Source organism: Haliaeetus leucocephalus, unplaced genomic scaffold, assembly GCF_000737465.1.
Source record: "Haliaeetus leucocephalus isolate CR32 unplaced genomic scaffold, Haliaeetus_leucocephalus-4.0 Scaffold139, whole genome shotgun sequence".
NCBI lineage: Eukaryota > Metazoa > Chordata > Aves > Accipitriformes > Accipitridae > Haliaeetus > Haliaeetus leucocephalus.
In genome coordinates this window covers 345,008-365,000 of record NW_010972575.1, presented here as the reverse complement: position 1 = coordinate 365,000, position 19,993 = coordinate 345,008, and the positions used below count along the sequence as shown (strand labels likewise).

General features: G+C 39.9%; 1 protein-coding gene across 1 annotated transcript; it reads right to left on the bottom strand.

The window, feature by feature from the left end:
* Positions 1-241: 241 nt before the first annotated feature.
* LOC104843231 (monocarboxylate transporter 13-like) lies at positions 242-8,579 on the bottom strand. Its single transcript, XM_010586047.1, has 4 exons — positions 8,378-8,579; positions 4,499-4,642; positions 2,551-3,357; positions 242-468 (listed from the first exon to the last, which is right to left on the bottom strand). The coding sequence occupies exons 1-4, from the start codon at positions 8,577-8,579 to the stop codon at positions 242-244; spliced, it is 1,380 nt and encodes a 459-aa protein (XP_010584349.1).
* Positions 8,580-19,993: the final 11,414 nt, after the last annotated feature.

Genomic DNA, 19,993 nt, shown 5'->3' with positions numbered 1-19,993 from the left:
AGACCATAGTTTCCCTAGTTTGCTCATTCCACGGCCCTGTGGAACTCTGTCGAAGACTTGTATAGTCAAAATGCAACTTCAACATCAAAATAATATGATATTGTAAACTAATTACTTTCTTCCTCAGTTTCAAAATTTCCTATCCCAAACTTCCATCATTACATAAATCCTACTAATATTGAGTTTAGAGAAAATAAAACACTTCCATATGTCCTGAAATGGTGTAAGATGTCTGATGTAGTCACACCACTATGTCATGTTCTTGATACCTTCTGTTTTGAAGTTTCAGGAGATGGAGGGAAGGGTAGGGTAATGCTGACTTTTCTGGTTTAATATTAGCCCAGCTTCCTCTTTCTTTTCTCTGTTGGAGTTGATCTAAAGTAACTAAAAATCCAGCTGATAGGACAAGAGTGGCTCCTGCCATGTAGAAGCCTGCTCGGTAATCTCCAGCCATGTCCACGATCAGACCTTGAGAGAAACAAATGACAGCAATGTAATTGATAGAAAACAGGCTACAGCGAAGTGTTACCCCATTACATAACTCTTGCTGCAAATTATATCAATTACTAATTGCCTTAACAGGGAAAGAAATTAATTGTGTCTTCTTTATCTCAACCTATTACGGATTTGAAGGCTGTTCTCATGCCCTGTACAACCTTTTGTCTTCTAAACCAGACAAACCTTCTTACACTTTTTCCTTAGGCTGCATTTTCTTAACTGTGAGCTGTGAATCAGCTCAGCAGTGTGAACATATCCTCACAAAGGATATGGATATGCTGGCTAGATACCTGTCTTGCAGCTTTCTACATCATGAGTGCATGAAACATCACCCCTTTATAGCACTTTAAAATTTGAAACACAATTCACATCTATTTACTTTGCATATATGAATTGCTAGTAAAATAAAATGCTATACGGTTTAAGGCACTTTCCAACCTAAAACGTGGCAGACAATGAAGGTAATGGCAGAAAAAACCCAAATCATGCAGCTTTGTATCTGAGAGCCCCATGTTCTGCTGTGTAGGTGTCATCGGTTGCTGTAACTTGGACCATAACTGTGCAGCACGAGAGAGTTTAAAGAAGGCAAGGAGAGGCCTCTGCTGAAGACACAGTTGGAGAGGTTGCCTGCAGTGTTATGGGCTTCCCTGTTCATCACTTTACAAAGAGTCACAGAAATTAACAAAAAGACCCTGGGTTTTAGGTAGCTTTGAGCCAACAAAAATACCTAATGTCACTGCATACTGTACTCAAGAAGCAGTAGTATAGTAGTAGTACTGCAGCAGTATATGTGATAGTATCGGCTGCTCTGTGGGTACAATAGCAGGCTCATTTGTGGGCTGATGAAAGCTTTGCTTGGTCTCCCACCAGAAAGTTTGTCCACATTTAGTGTACTCCCTCGCCCTTGTTCTAATCTAACATCAGTCCCATCAGGCAAAGGAACTCTGAACCCAGATCTTTTAGATTTTACTCTTAAAGTAGGAGAGAAGAAGAGCTTGAGAACCACTTAGGGTTCCCTCCTCTTCCATACCTTCTTTTTAGCTTACTATAAATACACAAAGTGGTCGCACTGAACCCCAGGCAATCAGTACTAGTGACCAGCCACAATATAAACATCTTGCTATCTTTGTATTTTATTCAGATCTTCCCAACATACTTTTAATACTGTTTTGTCTCAATTTCATTATAAATCTTCCTTCCTATATTCTCAAAAGTGAATTAAAATATTCCAGTATTCAGTCTGACCCATTTGCAGCCTATTAGTGGTATCATTACCACAAAAGTCACTGTAGTGCATAAGCAGTAGTCTTTGGATGAGGACACAGATCCACATTTTACAAGTTCCATTAGTCATTTTTCTGCCGTGTCATTTTTCTGCCATATCATTTTGTAAAGTCCCTACAGCTTGCACTTTATTTATCTTGCATTTTTCCATGACGACTTTGTCTCATTGCCACCCCATAAATCCACGTGCTGTCTCATTGTCTGCTCTCTCTTCCCACTGCTTTTATGTGCTGCCTCCCCCATTTATTATATTGGTTAGCTTGAATGCTGTCTGAAAACAGCAGGCATCACTGTGAATATGTGCTTGAGGTTCACATAGCCTAATGTTTCAAGCTGTTCGATTTGACCTTCTGTAGAAACCCTCCCAACAATACCAGCATTTATGTGACATCACTAGTCTGAAATTTCAGTTTCTTCTCTGAAAATGTGGATTGCTTGTCCCAAAGGTACACTTTCATAGGAAGACAGTGGGAGTCCATCAAGTGGGATTCTGCAGGATTCAGGAAGCAAGAACACCACCATGCAAACCCTGCCATTCTGCCCTGCTTTCATGTCAAACAGGTATCTCTAAAACCACAGAGAAGAGAGGGAGCAAGGTATTTTGAAGAGGAATTAAACTGACTCTCTGTTTTTATAGACTTCTTGGTCCGGATACTTCCGAGCTAAAAAAGGGGGAAATTTAGGTCTGGATCCGTATTTTTTCAGTTTGGGTTGCCATTCCCCTTTCTTCTTGTAAATGGTATTTGGCGGAGTACCATCTTAACTTACCAGCAAGAGGAGGCCCCACAAAACCTCCAGTGCTTCGAATGAGCATGAAAAGCCCTAGAGCACTGTCAAAATCTGGCATGCCTACAACATCTGCTAGCACTGTAATGTGAACGGCGACTGTTGTACCAAAGAAGAATCCATAGAAGCCAGTGAATATTGCCAAGGACAGGTAATTGTTAGCCAGTGGCAACAGCATCAGGGAAGTACTGATCAGTGTAATTGTCACTGTCAGCAAATGAACAGTTTTGGTAACGTGGAGATTGGCATACCAGCCACACAGCAGTCTGCCTGCAAAGTCCCCCATAGCCAAAATGGATAGGAGGGTTGCAGTCCACGATTCATCTATTCCCAGGCTGTAGCTAAGTGGAACTAAAAACAACGGAGGAACAAAAAAACTCATAGCAGCTAATATGCCAAAAATGGCATAAAGTACAAACTCCGGTCGCCTCACAAGCATCCAGTTGAAGGTTTTGTGTGTGATGGGAGACTTATCTTCTTTGTCCATCCCAGATGCACCATTGCCAGCTGGTGTCTCAGTTGCAGAATGGCTAGCCTCAAGGAGGCAGCTGCTTGCCAGGGGTCGCATCAGTACTCCACAGACACAGATATTAAGTTGGATGCCACCTATGATCAAGAGGGCACCTTTCCATCCATATTGACTAATCAGCCACTGGAAAAATGGCCCAAATGTGAATGCAAAGGCACATTCTCCAGCACTGGCAATAGCATTGGCCAAAGCTCTTTTCTTGGAGAAATAATGGCTAACAATGCTAATGGCTGGTGTCCATGAAAATGAAATCCCAAGTCCTGAAAAACACCAATATAAATAGCACCAGTCAGACACTATTGAGGTATCTTGTGAAGGTGGAAATTAAAGCAGTCAGTGCTCCTACATTTGCAAAGTTAAAAACTGGTAAAAGAAAAACACTTTTGTTCCTAGCAGAAGCATGAGCTTAGCTGTACTATGTGTAAGAGTATATTTGTGGCATATGTTCTGTAAGAGTAAGTTCTACATTCAAGCAAAAAAAGCAGGAGTATGAAGTATACACTATTATATTGTTGCTGTGGAAAAAAAAAAAAAGTTAGTCTGACAAGTTTGCCACTGGGTGAAAAATCACATGGCCACGTGGTTGAAACTAGACAGATCTCAGAGTGTCCATACTGTCCTAATTAAGGCTGGTAGTAGATCACATTGCCAGGTTTAGCTGAGCTGTGCTCAGGGTAGAAAGTTAGGGAGGACATGAAGGAAGCTGGTGCATTACCTCTATTTGCTCTTCATTTTCTTGCCCAGCTGCTTTGAGCAGGCTTCAAACCTGCTCTAACTTACAGTGATTTTAATGGCTCCCTTGAAACTATTTGGCAGCCATGGACTGCCAAAGGGCTCAAATTCCAGACATTTTCTCAGGCATCCAGCATGGAACTGGGAATGGTTTATCTTATTCCCTGCCAGCTTCGCTTCCTGTTCCAGGAAAATCTGCTAGCTGTTGGAGACAACTTTCTGGCCTGTTTTCACCTGGAGTAAAGGAAAGGACTGAAATCAACTGCAAGCCTGGGCCTGTGTTCAAAACACAAGATTATTTGATAGGAAGTAGAAAATTTAGGATCTCTATGTCCTTGTTCTTCAGCACCCTTTAGGTTCTTTAAACCTTCACAGAGCTCTTGGCTCCGAGTGAAAAATAAAACACTTTACATTTTCTGGTTGTATATAATTTGCAGGTGAAAATTACCAGCATCTAATCATTCACCTTCTTTGTCATTGCAGGTTTCTAGCACAAATTCTTACTTCCGGAGTGGGACATGAGGGAAATGACCTTTACAGAGGGTTGCTGGTTCTAGCTGGTCATAAAATCAAAATAGAAATCAGATTTTAAAACCCCTACCATTACCACCCTCAAATAAGGGCACTGAGTTGTTCATGAAAGAAATCCATGAAGCCATAAAGTCATACCCTGCAGGAAGCCAGTCGTTGCATACATCCAGACCATGCTGAGTCCAAGAAATCCCAGTGACATTCCTGAAAAAGCCAGGAGTCCTCCAGTGATCACAATTGCCCGATGGGTGTATCGTACACATAGTGAGCTGGCAACAGGGGCTGGATCAGCAGCAAAATAGGAGAAAGATAAATAAGTTAGGAACATTAAGCTGGCTGACTGGACCAAACAATCAAATAAAGCATTTGGAGGAGAAATACCCTTATAATGCTTGTCTCAAACAGCCTGAATTCTGCTGGACAGGGGGCATCAATGGAGATTTTAAGATTGGATCCTTGCTGATAGTGAAATGACTGGCCCTAGGGCACAGTTTTTAAATTATATTCAAAATATTTGGACTTTTTTAAAGGGAAAGAGCTTTTCAGTGCCTTTCTCATGGAACAGTTCTACTGAGTTTCATGCAAGGATACAACTAGCAACGTAACAGAAATTCATGTAGTGTTTTAGCAGAAAGTGAAACCCCAGCCATAGAACCTCTAGGTTAATCTGTAAAAATTGTATTATTGAGAGTGTATTATTGATATGGCTGGCATGAAAACTCTCTGGAGAAAACTAATCTTCACCTTCCAGAGCTTTGCAAAGTCATCTATTCCTGGTATTGCAAATATTTTATAGAGGACCAGAAATCAAGGTTTATTTTGAAGTTACATTTCTCCAGGAAATTTGCAGTTTATTTCTTAAATTTTTATTTCAGTGGTACAGTTTTTCTTAGCAGACTGCAGGAACTCTTCAACACATGAGGGCAAAGTTGCACCTGAGTTGCAAAGTTGCAAAGATCTGACTTTGTGCAGCAATTCCAAACCCCAAAGCACTGGTCTCTAGTTGCTACATGGAAGCACCTGAAATGTTAGGGATATTTTTGCTTAATGAAGGATCAATTATACTGCCTGGCTGTTTTTCCATCAGCATTACAGCGTTAAGATCAAGGCTATACCTACCACGGAAAGACACTCTGTTCTGTGGGGATAGTTCAAATCACAAACACAGGATTTTTTTTTAATTAACCGTGGCCACTAGAGGGATCCCAAGTAACACCTGACACCACCGGTTCTCGGTGAGACTTTGTAGTGCTCCCTACAATTTACTAATATTCTGGAAATTGGAGCTCGAGGATAAAATTAAATTCTGTTGATGACGACCATGTTTATAAACTGAACTAAGTGGGGAGACAGTGAAGAGAGGGCAGTCAGCAAGGGAGGGTTTATAGTAGTTTGTAGGAGCAACTTGTACGTTCACCTGTGTTAAGTGAGATAAGAATGAAGAGAATTTGGTAGCTAGGACAAGTGAAATAAACCTGGCAGAGAGATATTAATGGCTGCAAAATCTGCAGGATGTACATTGTCTGGCAGCAGGTAGCTGGCAGAAGTTATACAAACTTCTCATCAGCATTTACAGCAAAAATAAAATTATTTGATAAGCATGTAAAATTGACACTAGAATTCAGTCATGGTCTGTAACATGTAGTGGAAGGGATGAGACAGGACAACAAGAGATCCATGGAAGTGCTTAAAGACAAGAGAAAGCTCTGCAGTTGGACCAGAAATACTACCAAAAAGCAAATTTTTTTTAACAGGGAATGAGGAGAAGAAATAAGCAGAAATTGAAAATGGGGTAGCAGGAGGAAGAAAGAAGCTACTTACAGAACTGGAAATGGAGAAGTTTGCTAGGTTCCAGAGTCTGAAAGGATAAAGGGCAATACACAGAAAACTTAGAAGCAATTAAAAAGTATGATAATCACAGTGCAAAGAGAAAGGTGATAGGAGATGTACATCAGTACCAAGATAAGGTCTATGTGTGTGATGGGGAGAATCCTTGCTGTGGTAAATTGAACAGCCTGTTGCAGGTGCAAACCCCAAAAGTAGAAGCACATGTTCTCCTTCCACATGAGACACAGAGCTGCTGTTGAAAGGATCCAAACGGGAAAAATTAGTAATTCACTGATCATCCTTCATACTGAGCCAAATGACACTGAAGGTTTCCCAGAGGAACACATTAAGAAAGACTAAGCCAGGCCAGGAAAGATGCTCAAAGAACTGGAGATGATCTTCAGCAGAAAGTCTTCTGGTCCCTATAAATGAAGCAAAGGCAGGAGAAGATAAGGAAAATTACCTAGTGACCCAAGACATTATGAACTGCTGTACAGAAGAGTTTTGGAACATTTGGCCGTCAAGCTGTATTCACTAAAAGAGGATTCTTTTCATAGGATTTCCAAGGATGAAAAACAATTTCTGCTGAAAATTATAGCTGTCTTCTTTGAAGTAGGCCAGCCTCGCCCTTGGCTAGGCAAATACAGTTTTGCTGGTTTATACATGATATTATTATTTAATATGCTCTATCCTTGATACATTTCTATATAATGTAAATATATATCTTAAAAACAAACAAAAAACCTAAACCAGGACTTTGAGTTCTTTTATCCTCCTATGCTGTTTTTTTTTCTCATTAACATTCTCATTTTCTCATTACAAAATAGTATCACAATAGGTCAGTGATAAGTCTAATTTGTAAACCAAATTGATAGATTCCCATTTATTCACTTCTGTATTCTATGAAGTAGGTGGAAAAGCAGGTTTTCATTGATTTTTCATTTAATTATTTCTGTCAGAATGAAACAAGCTCTAATATTGCAAATCAAGCATCAAGGATAGCAGTTCATGGAACTGGTAAAATCTTTTCAACCCATGACTTGCTTTATCTTTTTACTTTAACTTTGAATTACTGTTTCGTTCTTCTGAATATATTTTTCAAAGAAAGATCAGTTGCTCATGATCTTTGGAAGTACTGCTCTTACAAGCAATAATACTGATAGGTGTGGGCTGAGTAGGATGCATATAATTATATAGTGTCTACACTATGAAGCATGTTCACAAACAAAATTATGATAGCATTTATTATGTAAGGATACTTACCTATTGCAACTATATATCTATACGAGAATATGTAGAGAGGACTTCACAAATTCTGTACAATTAGTGCATGCACATGTTTGGAAACCTCACCATAACGGTGAAGGATCATCCAGTTTACAAGGGCACAAAGGACTCTGTAAACAACTAAGTTAAGAGTCAAATGCAGTATGTTTGATATTTTTCCCTCTGTTTGGTGAGATGTTGCATTTGACTTGATCCCATAGCTCATTGACTTTGACTGTTTCCTTACTGTCTGCTTGCATGGTCTTCTCTTCCTTATGTTCTCTATGAGTGAATTGAATTATTGAATTTTTTTTTATTTTTAACTCAGTGAGTTTTCTGTTAGATCAATGACTTGGAACCACTCTAAGGGGTGAAAAGAGAGGCAGAACTGGCAATACATGGAAGGAAGGGGGAATCTTGGTGAAGACAAAAAGAAGAAGTGGGGGGGAAAGCAGGACCAAGAGTCACCATTTTGGTAGCAGATGGCTTATCTTCTAGGCAGGGTCACAGTCCTTATATCTTAAAGTAGTTTGAAAAAGTGACAGTCACTGTGAGATCAGTGAACTTGCACAAACTGGTTTAAGAGCTTGATGCAACAAGCTCCGTAGTTCTTAGGATTATCTGCACTGAGTTTGATCCAAATCCTGTAGGAAAATTGAATCATGAGTCTAGGTACATGATGTTCTTTAAGGCAATCAGATTCCTGTGTATATACAGAGTTCTCATTAACCCATTCCATGTCTGAGGCATGGATACATCTTTATGAGGGAAAGCAAGTGCCAATTTTCTGTAGAGACAGAAGGAAGTATTGTCCTTACATGTTTTCTTTCCCTTTTTTTTTTTTTTTTTTTTAAGGAAGCTCTTCAAAATTTCTTGAGTAGTTAAGACATTAAAATAAAATGCTAGAGGAACACTTCTACCTACCTCCTAAATGAAAGATGACAATAGTTACTGATGTGATCCAGGAAGTGGTGCTTGCAAGTTCATCAAAGTGCTGCTGGATTTCAACAAAGAACAGACCAAAAGTCTTGAGGACGGCAGCAGTGAGGCCCATCACCATGAAGGCTGACACTACCACAACCCATCCATAGCCACCATCCGGTGGACTGCTGTCTTTGGCCTGCATCTTTTCTAATTCTCAGACCTTCTCTCAGGGTTTTTTTGCTGGGGTGGTAGTGATGGTGGTGAGGATTTTTAACAGATCTGCAAATTAGTGGAAGGCCCAGTGTTAAAGAAATTAATTAAAAGATTTTAGGAATGGCTTACACAAGTAATTAGCAAGTGAAAATACAATATGCATTTCAGTGATTTGATTGAAAATATTACCTGAGAAACAGATGCCCCAGGAAACAGAAGGTGGAGCAGAAAGTAAAACAAAGAAAGTAAAAAAATGGAGAAAGGAAAAATATTCAGGTAAGAAGGGCAGAAAAAAGAAGCCTTCAGATGTGAAGACAGGAGAGAAGACGATGGGAAAAGACATGACGCAGACACTAAGATTTTGAAACATAGGCCCAGAATCCTACCCATTCTAGTAACTTCAAGAACCTTATCCCACCCACTTCTCAAACCAATACATTATAGTAAACAATTAGAAAATTTAATGCCTGACAGGATACCATACTTTCTATCATTCTCTGGACATTGCAATAAACTTAATGAACTTCAAAGACATCAAGGCAGCTGTTTGTACCCATCAGCCTCTTGTCATAATTGTGTGTATGGATAAAGCATAATTATATTTGCTAAGTTGCTCCTTTGAGTAGTATCACTTGTGTGACAGAATAAGAGGTAGAAAAAAAGAAAAGATTCTAACCTTAAAAGGGCAGGAAATCTGCCAGTTTCAATCTTCTAGGTATCCACATAAATGGAAATAAATGGAAGCTACTTCACTTTTCTAGAAGTCTGAACCTAGTGGACTTTCCATTCCTGAAATGGCAGCCTCTCAAAGAAAGATTCCACCTTCCATTTGGCAAATACCAAAATGACATTTAAAAACAAAAGAAATCAAGTTGAAGGTATTGACTATGGGATCCTTTCAACCTTGATACTATTTAATCATTGCCTAAGTTCCAGGAATACTGCAAATCTGTTTTTTCTCTTTGTGCTTTGTCTCTAAAAACCCATGTGCAGTGGCAACTTTGACTAAAGAGTGGGAATGTATAAACTTAATACTAACTCTTGATGTTGTTGTAAGCAATACTCTAATTCAGAACCATGAAAATAATTTCTTAATAATTCCAGTGGCAATAGGTCTTCTGCCTGTGTAAACAGGATGTATGTAATCTCGAAAATGGTATTCAGCATGAAACTGGGTGTTACTCTGGTCTCTGAGGTGTGTATTAGGGAACCAGTATTAGATATGGTACTGGACATCTGAACACTACCTGTACACTGTGAAAATTTGGAGCTCCCTGCCACGTCAGTACTATGGATACTAAAACTTTACATGGAAATATTAGATAAATCTGTGCTGTACAAAACTACTGAGGATTACCAAATGCTTAAAAATGGTCCCTGGCTCAGGAAGTCTCCAAGCTACAAGTAGTCAGAAACTGGGAGGTATCACTTTATGCTTAGTCTATTCTTAAACATCCCCTTTCGGCCTGAACCAATATAGCCGGTTTTACAGTGCGAGTAGCTTTTAAGGAACACTGCGTAAGAATTTTAGGGTACTCAACATCTTAGCATTTATAAACATTCATGGCTCCAGCACTGCAAAGCATTTTTGCCAAAACGGGGCACACGCTTCTTTGTGAAGACATCTTAATAGGCAAGCATATCTTATTAAAAGCATAACTGAAAAAGCGTATTTCCCCTCGGAAGTTTTGTGACAAACTTGGAGTAATCATGCAGTGCACAGAGGACATGGGATCTGGCTGAGGGAGGGTAACATTCCCACTTTTTTCTTGTTTCTTCGTGGACACTAAATTCTGAGCGGGCATGTTGTACAAAATGCAGGAGAGCAAAAGAGACAGGGCACAGGAAGCAGTTTTGTCTAAAAGGGAGAATGTAGCTAAAGATAACTAAAGATGTACTATACTTACATTTATCTTCCCTGTGTGCAGCTGGGAAAGATGAGGGTTAAGGGAATCCATACCACTAGAAGCCATCCAGTACAAAGCAGCAGTCACTAGTCCTGTGATTTGCTACACTGAGGTACATGATCTCGGGAGGACCTAGAACACTGCAGCAGGGTGGGTGAAAGAAGCCATCAGAGCCTTGTAGGGATCAGAAGCAAAATCTTTCTGCTGCCATGTGACTGGCTCAAACTTCAGACTAACATGTGGCACTGGACATATTTGCACGACAGACATAGTCAGACAGATTAATCAGTTGCACAAGGTCTCAGACAACATCCTGAAAATCTTAAAACTCAGCCACAAAAGATGAAGGAAAGCCTTGTGGTTGAGGTCTAGATGAAGGAATCTGGTTTTCATTCCCACAGTTTCTGCGTAACCTTGAACAAGTTGTTTGATCTTGCTGTGCCTCTGTTTTCTCAGTTGTCAAATGCAGCTAATAACTTTCAAAGCTCATGAATTTTGTGAGGTTGAAAATGTTAATACTTGTGTTAGTGCTGATCTACTATATGAAAATACAGATCTAGATCAAGTTGTAGCCATGTCTTAATATTGCTGGGCTCAAGTGGCATGGTCATAACTGGGTTTGAGGCACTGAAGAACATAAAAAAGGGTGCAACACTCAGGCTAAATGAGCCTGCCTAGGCAGAGTGATACTGAAATTACTGCACTCTGCATGGACATGCCTGAGCAAGGGGTTATGATTTCTGCCACAAGACAGAAGAAATCCTGCTACTTACCAGGCAGTATCCAGACTAAAACAGGCATGATAAAATCTACTACTTCCTGACACCGCCCAGTATCTTTCGCCTTCATTAGGCAAACTCTGCCCTGGGAGGAGTATAAATCAGGCCCTACTGCTCACAAGACTTAAACGAACAGTCTTTTTCCTGACCACAAATACATTTTTTATGTCACAGCTCAGAATTCAATCTCCAGTCTCTTTTAATGATCATAGTGTTACATGCAACTCCAAAATGAAATTACTATTTCAGTTGTGTGATTAATTAATGAGGTAGTTATCTCCCAGGATCCCTACAGATTTGAAAGCAGTGCAGCTACATACTGTAGAGAATTGCTGGAATGCCTCAACAAAGTAGAAGAAAGCATAGATGTTGCAATGGGTGGACTTGTTGTTTCTGACACCATGCTCTACTTTCTTCTCTCCTTCACTTGCAAGTGAAAGTTTACTACAAGCATGTAATTGAGAAAAACTAAGCTGAAAAAAAACCACCCAGGATCTCTTTTCGCTCTTAGCTATTGAGTAATGGTAAATGGTAAGGGTTTTATGTCTTCACTTTCTCCTCTTGCCCCTGAAACTAAACTTTTAAAAGAAAAGGAGGAAAAACCTGTAGGGAAACTGCCCTTTCTATTGTGCTTGGCCACACACAAGACCCCTCAAAGAATGTAAAGCCATGCCTGGAAGCATTAGCATTCTGCCTAGCGTCCCCTGCCTCCTACCTCCAAGCTTTCCGATGGCAGCTGGAATGGGTGCCCTGTGAGACAGAGGCTTCAGTCAGGAAAGCCACAACACTGTCGTCTGTGCTTGGTGGGTGCATCACCAAGAGCAGACAGCTCTGCCAGTAGCATCCTTACCCTTATGGCAAAATTTGCCAGTGAGAACATGCACGCAAAAGTGCGATCTTTATCTTTTAGCTATCTGGATAGCTACAAAGGCACTTTCTCTGGCACTGGGGGTGTTCCTCTATTCACGCTCTACAAGTTCTCCAGGCTATTTCTTCTTTTATTCATGTCAATGATTCAGAGGGTTTCTCAGACAATAATAAAAATAAATTATATAAAGCTTGTCTGATTGCTTGCATTTTAGTGTGCCACATAAACTTGTGAAGACCAATACTTGCATTACTTGGGTACCTTGTGTTCCATATTCTAATTTGCTTTTTACAGAAGAGCAAATGAGTTTAATGCATTTGCTACACATTGCAGAACTTGGTGGTGGAATCAAGAAAAGACTGTTGTTTCCATGAATCCTAGTCTTGTTTTCATGCAACTTGTACATAAAGCTCCCCAAATAACTGTATTCACTCTCTCTTAGAGGCTGGGTGGACTCCCTGTGAGCTGCCAATACTTAGCACTTTGCAGAAACAGGTTCCCCAAGAAGACAGAAAAGGCAAGCATTAAGTTTTTCCATGCTTAGATGAAGAAACATGACTTGTTAGTGGGGGTTTGGCTTGGGTTTCCAGTAAAAGCATGGTACTTTACCTTGGATTTGGACTTACCAAAAAAAAAAGAAAAAGAAAAAGAAAAAGAAAAAGAAAAAGAAAAAGAAAAAGAAAAAGAAAAAGAAAAAGAAAAAGAAAAAGAAAAAGAAAAAGAGAAGAAAAGCACACTTGATATACACCAAGGCAAAACTACTTTTACCAAAAGCTGATATTGGGACAGGACCATCAACTAGACTACCTTGATGTAGGAACTATTCAGCAATATCAACTACATAAAACTAAATACAAAGCAGATCTTTAATAAATTTACAACAGATTAACTAATATAATCTTGTTTTAATTGTTGTATTAGAAGAAAGATGGAAAGAAACATGGAAATAAATTGTAATTGATACTGAAACTTCCTTCACACATATACCTTCTTACACAGCCAGGGAACAGGTACTTACTATGATTGTCACACTCAGATACCTTCTGGTCTTCATCTAACACTCAGACTCGCTCTGCTGATGCTCTCATGCCACCACAGCTTCAAATACAACACAGCCATGCTAGTTATTGCTTTTCAGACACAAATTCAAGAGGACCTCTTAATAAAATTCTCCTTTCTAACTTTATTAACATCATTTTAGTAAGAGCCAGTCTAATGAATATGATCTATAATACAATTTACTGACAAAGCATATCAGGATGGAAAAGACAGGCTGAATGCCCTGAGCAGTCAGTTTGAAGTAACAAAAATAAAGTATAGCATAAAGAAATTACCTTTTTCAGGTAACCCAGGCTTGTATGGGATATGAAGCTCTTCCTTCACCTTCCAGTTGTATGTAAGTTCTTGAGTCGTGCTGCAACCCACCAGGTCATCTTACTCATTGTTCCTTGTATGCACAGTCTATCTGAACAAACCAATCTGTCTCATTCAGGACGTGTAAGCTGCCAGATTTTATAAGAATCCCCTCCTCCCCTCCCCAAAAGTCATTTGACTCCACCTACACTCAGAAAAACAAAGTTCTGTCCTGACTAGAGATCAGAGAAAGCAAAATCAGGGATGGGTGGAGGGAATGGGAGAAGGAAGGCAAATTTTATATTATATCTGTACTGTACTTGTACTAGACTTGGACTGTGCTCCAGCGTTTTTATTGAACTCAACTATTGGGCCAACCAGAAAGTTCAGATGTGTTAGCCAACCTCAAACTCCCCAGTGTTCTGGGGCAGTTACTGCCAATGTTTGTTCAAATATGAAATTCATTTGTGGTTTCTCTATGACTGTACTGTTGGGCAGATGTTGGCTACAGCTGAGCATCACATAGACTGCAGCAACTACAGAAATGATAGGAAGCTTGAATATGCTCTCTAGGTCCCAAGCCTGCAACATGGACGGTCAGAACCTTCCACCGTACCAGAGCAATCCCTTTGTTGTATGATTTGGGTTTTTAAGGGTCCTAAATTCCTTATATGCTGCTGGATCCTGTAAAGCTTTTATCTCCCAGCTTTCTCTGCTAATTTATTATAACTGTTTCTGTGTTTCCTAACAATCTGCCTTGCACTAAGGTCATGGTGGCTATAACCTGCTATTGTAAGAGTTGGGGGGGGAGTGTAGGTGTGTAGCTTGTCACTTTTTGCAATCTTTTTATTTACATGCTTGTGTGTTTACCTTATGACTTGATCAGTAATCTGTGTAGTTTGTGCCAAGGGGAAGTATGAACATACGGATTGGTCAGTTGACTTGCATAGCTAAGAAACAGACACATTTCATATTTTTCAGCATTTTTGAAGTGGGAAGTCAGCAAGTTTGTGTGGTGACATTATAATTTTCTTCCACTGGGAAGATTCCCTAGGACAGTTTCGTAGGGCTGGAGAAGTCAAAAGCATGGCAAAGAATAATTACGGGGTAGTTTTTGAAGAGTATTTAAGTGTGTACTGCTGACAGAAAAGTTGCCGCCATCCTTTCTTCACCTTCCTGCTACCATGTGGGCTTTTATGCAGTAACCAAACTGGTGAATTAACCCAGCTGGGCAAAACACTACACTGGGGCAGTTCCTCAATTCAGAGAAATTCATTGTGTGCCTTCACAATGCAGAAGGCAGAAAAAAGTAGCCAGGAATGAAACTTGGCAGATGCAGCTGCTTAATGCAGAGGAGAATTTCATGTGGCAATTGTAGCACAACTAGTATATTCACACACCCTGTGAAGCTGTGAGCCTAGAAACTCTGCCTTATAGACAAGGAAAGGTAGGTGACTCCAAAGGTGCCAACGAAGAACAATAACTGAATTGTGGACTTACTTTAAGACAAAGTTTCAGAGTAACTTGTCAGCAATAACACTGCTCACATCTCCCTTCTTCCTTCCTCCCCACGCTGCAGAGTTTTGTGTGCTATGTTGCTGCACAGCTTCTGTCTGAGAAACCTGGGAGGCCATGAGCCGAAAGATGTCTTTATGCTGGATTTTCTTATGCCCTGATATATATAAACTGGATCAATAGGTCTGGTTCTTTCACAGGCTTATTTTCCCTCCTAAGTCTGTAGGCCTGCATTACCTTCCAGAGCCCCACTGTGAAAAAAATAAACTGTGTAGCAATTGTATGTGCATAGATGGATGACACTAAGCTATATTGTCCAGACAGATATGCATATGACAGTGGCTGTGATAAACAAGACTACATTTCTTACATAGAGCTGTAAACCAGATGGAGACAGACAGCAATCCAAAAGGATTTTGTTGATCACAGCAGAGATGAAGCCTCTCTGGACAACCTGTGCCAGTGTTGTACCACTCTCATTGTGATTTTTTTCCCCTAATATTATAATTTGAATTTTCCTTGCTGTCGCTTATGACTTTGGCCTTTTGTCCTTTTCCTGTGCCACTCAATGGAAAGTAAAAGACAATTCCTCATAGGCCTACTGCAGGCCTATGGAGGGTTTTGAAGTCTGTTTTGCCAGTTGCACTGAACTTCTGCTCAGTCCATTAGAAAATATGGCAATATAGAAAATGAGGTATAATGGATAGCCTAGTGAATAAGAAAAAATAGTTGCTTGAAACCGCCAAGCCTAGGAACTACTAAATAAGCATATGCCATGTAATCAAAATGAGAAGATCTCCATTGAGTTTGCATCCAATTTTTTGTAACCATTTTAAATCCATGAGACATGTTAGTACTCAGAAATGAGACAGTAAGTCAGCAGTCAGATGAGAAGAAGCCTTTTAAAGATTAAAAACCTCAAGGGTTTTTCCTGTATGTGTTAAAATATATGGGACAAGAGCAGGAATGGAAAAGATTTCCTTGCTATTTTGAGTTTGTTATTCATGAAGAATTTTTCCTTATTCCAGTACTGTGTTATCTGTTAGTCAAGGAGGTTCAAGTCTATAGACAAATTAATAATCTCTGAAGTAGTTCATTGATCAATCAATCAGATTATTTTTTAATGCTATATTCACAGAAACTATTGGTGATTATGTGCAAAGGAATATTGTCATGGTCTGTCATGACTGTGGCTTAAAACCAGAATGGTCTTATTGATAGTACACTGGATGTTCACTTTCTACAGTCCCTCCTACCACATACATTTAATCTTTAGTCATATCATCTAGTTGGAGTTATCCAGAACTACTATTATGAATTACTACTGTAGCAGCTTTTGCCCAGCTGATCAGGCTAAAATATTATTTTCACAATTTTCTATCAAGGTATGGAATCTTTATGCTATACCTGCAGCTTTGTACAGTACTTCTCCCTAATCACCTATTGTCTTTCTGCGAATTTTACATTTCAAAACTAAATCTAAGTGTTTCTCATGTCTCCTTGAGAAATAAGAAAAAAATGTACACCGCACTTCTATAAATACTGTTTACATTATTTCTTGTTTAGCATTTAAGCGTTTTAGAATACTCTTAAGAGAGTTTACAGGTTTCCATTCATACATGGGAGAAAACAGTTTATTCCAGGTGGCAAGAAGAGTCACTTCTGCTCAGATCTAGTTTGTCAACTCAGCCTTCACTAAGTCCAAGGGCTAGCTTCCACTTTAAGTGCTTGAGTAAGCACAAAATATATTCATAGGTAGACTGCTACATGAAATATTTGGTGTGAAGTGAAATGAGAATCTGCCTGGAACATCCATACTTCAGAGAATAACAGTGATTCATGATTAGGAAGAGATTATGCTTAAATTCTGTCCAATCAAGTCATAAAGAATTATTTAACCGTTCAGGAGTTAGCTGTGTCTTGGCTTTTACTATTAGGCTTGTAGAACAAAATCAGCAATCGTTTAAACAGAGGCTGACTACACATGCTTTCCGAAATGCCTTTTTCTCAATAATCGCAAAACTGAAAATAGTGACTGTGTTCTCTGCTGCTGTAAATAGTTTCAGCTCCATTGAGTTGAAAGTTATTTCACCCCTTTCACCACCAGAGAATTTCTTCATTGATTTCTCAATTGGAACAGGGCTGTTTTGAAGAAGATACAATATATCTATCTATTGGCTGTTTATTATTATAGTAGTGTATATAAGATGTGGGAAACATCACTCTCTGGAGTGTAGTTCTTATTTAAATACACTGCACAAATGTAAAAGGCCAGCCTGCCACAAATACACACAGAGCCTGGCAAAGTCTCCTAGCAGTCAGCTGTGGTCAGGTGGAAGGACGGATAGCTTATGAAACCATGCCTCCTGCATTCAGCAGTCCTTGGCGGTGATCATGCTTGTCCCTCTACCTGGAACTACCAGTTCTTATCACATACACAGTCTTTTTTTTACTGACCAAATCTTTCTGAGAGCATTATATAAACAGATAGTAAGCCAAGACAAAATATTGCGATGTCACATGATTTCTCAACTAAGAGAATATTTATCAAAATGACTCAATCTAAATGACTGTATCTTCGGTTTGTAGTGTTAAATGACTGTTGATGTAATATGGGTAGCCTGAACATGAATTCTCTGAGGACTGTGTGTAGGAGAGATGTTATCACGGGAAAGTATTGGGAAACTATTATGGAAGAAATAAACAGGCTGACATTACTGCCAAAACAGCTGACATGGGATGCTAAACGAAACTGGGTAAGAAATGTAGATGAATGTGGAGAGACTTGAGGTCTTGAAAGGAAAAAAAAAGATTAATCTTGATGTGATTAGAGAAGGAGAACCAGGGAGGTGATTTAGTTGCATAATGTTTTTAGGCTGATGAAGAAAGTGATTTCTATGCTTGTGTTTTGTGTAGATAGGATAGCTGACAGTGATAGCTGTCAGACATCAGAGGGGCGAAAGACCAGAAGGAGGTAGCAATCAAGTGACTGAGTGATTAGGGTTTGGCAGAAGCTGCCAGACTGTACAAGGTGAGATATTTAATAGCTAAAGGAAGAATAAATGGCTTGTATTTGGACTGAGTTCCAGTTATCCTATTATCAGCTTAATAAATTCTTATTAGTTCAAGATTGACTGAACCTTTCCAGGCTGGGAGCAAAAGAAGAAAAAGCCTTCCATCCTGAAATCACAGCAGGGGGTGCTGAGCACCCCCCTCTCCTCTCTCCAGGGTAACATCAAGCCCTGGCCTGGCTTTAAGAACAAAGGGAATGCTGAGCCTTCATGGAAAAGGGGGCAGAGTATCCACAGGGAAGAGGGTGACATAGAGCCTGAATTGGCTGCAAAGGGAGGGTAGGTCTATCTGAAGAAAGGTTGTTTGTTTTGTTTTTCAACAAGCGATAATCAGTTCATTTTCTCTGTAATTATTGGTTGTGATTACAGCTCCCATTACAAAATAACAGGGTAATAAAGAGAGGGAGCACAGAAAATGAGTACTGCTAAACAGAGAAGAGGGAAAAGCACTGATTAAGCTTATCAAAACAAAACAGTTAAGTACAGTGCTGATGCAAACAACAGTCTATCTGCGCCCTATCAATCTAGAATCTGTGGATGGTTCTTCCACTTCCAGTTCTGAAATGAGCAACCAGGGCTTAATCATTCTGCTTTAATTATAGGATGCTGGTGGAAATGCCCAGTTCTAGAGTGTTGATGAGCCATCTTCTGTGCTTGTATCTTGGGAAAGAGATGGATCTGTCTGGCTAAATGAGCCTTAAACGTCCTCTGGTTAATGTCTGGGAAAGGCTTTTACAAGGATTCAGCTGAGAGCACAGGCATTGGAGGATGTAAGCTCATTAGCCTCCCTGCGCCATTTTCTTAGACTAGACTATGACATGCAATGCCATCCATGGCTAGACGCTGTATTGTGGAGGCATGTGATAAAGTGAGGCAATAAAGACCATGCAAAAGAAATGCAAACTTCCTTGACAGCATGAAGTGTGCCTGTGTAAAAAAGTTCTCAAAGTGAACAGCTGCTTATATCCGAACTGAATACAGGCTACACAAGACTGCCCTGTATTTTTACAAGGGTGGATTCTTGCACTGACTTCTTACAATATTCTTCCTGGTTTCATTTTTAAGACTAGGGTAACTACAGGTAATGAAGAAGAACACCTGTTGATTCAGAGCAATGCTGAATGCTTGCCAAGTTAGCAAGGCAAACATTTTCAAGCTTGCAGCATACAGAATCAGAGACAGGCCATAGTTAAGGGATGGGGACTGGACTGTTGGTAGTAAAGACCAAAAAGAACACCCTGAAGACAGGGTAGAAAATGGATTCAATATGAGCTTCCAGTTACAACACTGTGGCTATAGGAGTGATGTGACTGACGGGTATATGATCGAAGAGAGGATAGATCCGATGCCCTGAGGGAGGAGTGAAAATCTAGCTCCATTGCAGCAGGAGGGCTCAGATGCTCAGTGGTGCAACACTGGTTTTAGCACAGGGAAGCAAGATTTTTCTGAACCCACAGGTATCACAAGGAAAGGCTGGCCCAATAGGCCCTAGTAACTGAGGATGTAAAATCTGGTTTCTCATCCTCACAGGGCTTCCTGCTGAGTTCCAATTTCACTGAAAGCTGGTCTGGAAGATCCTGCCTGTCAGAGAAGCTATGGGACACCTTGTGGATGGCTGGAACATGCTGCAGTGACAGAAACAGATTCCCAAGACAGTAGGACAGAACTGAGACTTCAAAACTGTGACAGCATGCTGATGTTAAAGCAAACAGCTCTGCCTTCCTGCAGGGTAGTGATTATTTTACCCCTGTATTTGGCACTGGTGTAGGCGCTGGAATACTACTTCTCCTTTTGGTCCAGTAATACAGAAAAGTTAACTGAAAAACTGGAAATCACCAGAGAACAGTTAGGAGGAGGAAGAAAGGACTGGAAAAGTAACAGCTTACAAAGTTCGAGCTTGAAGATGAATG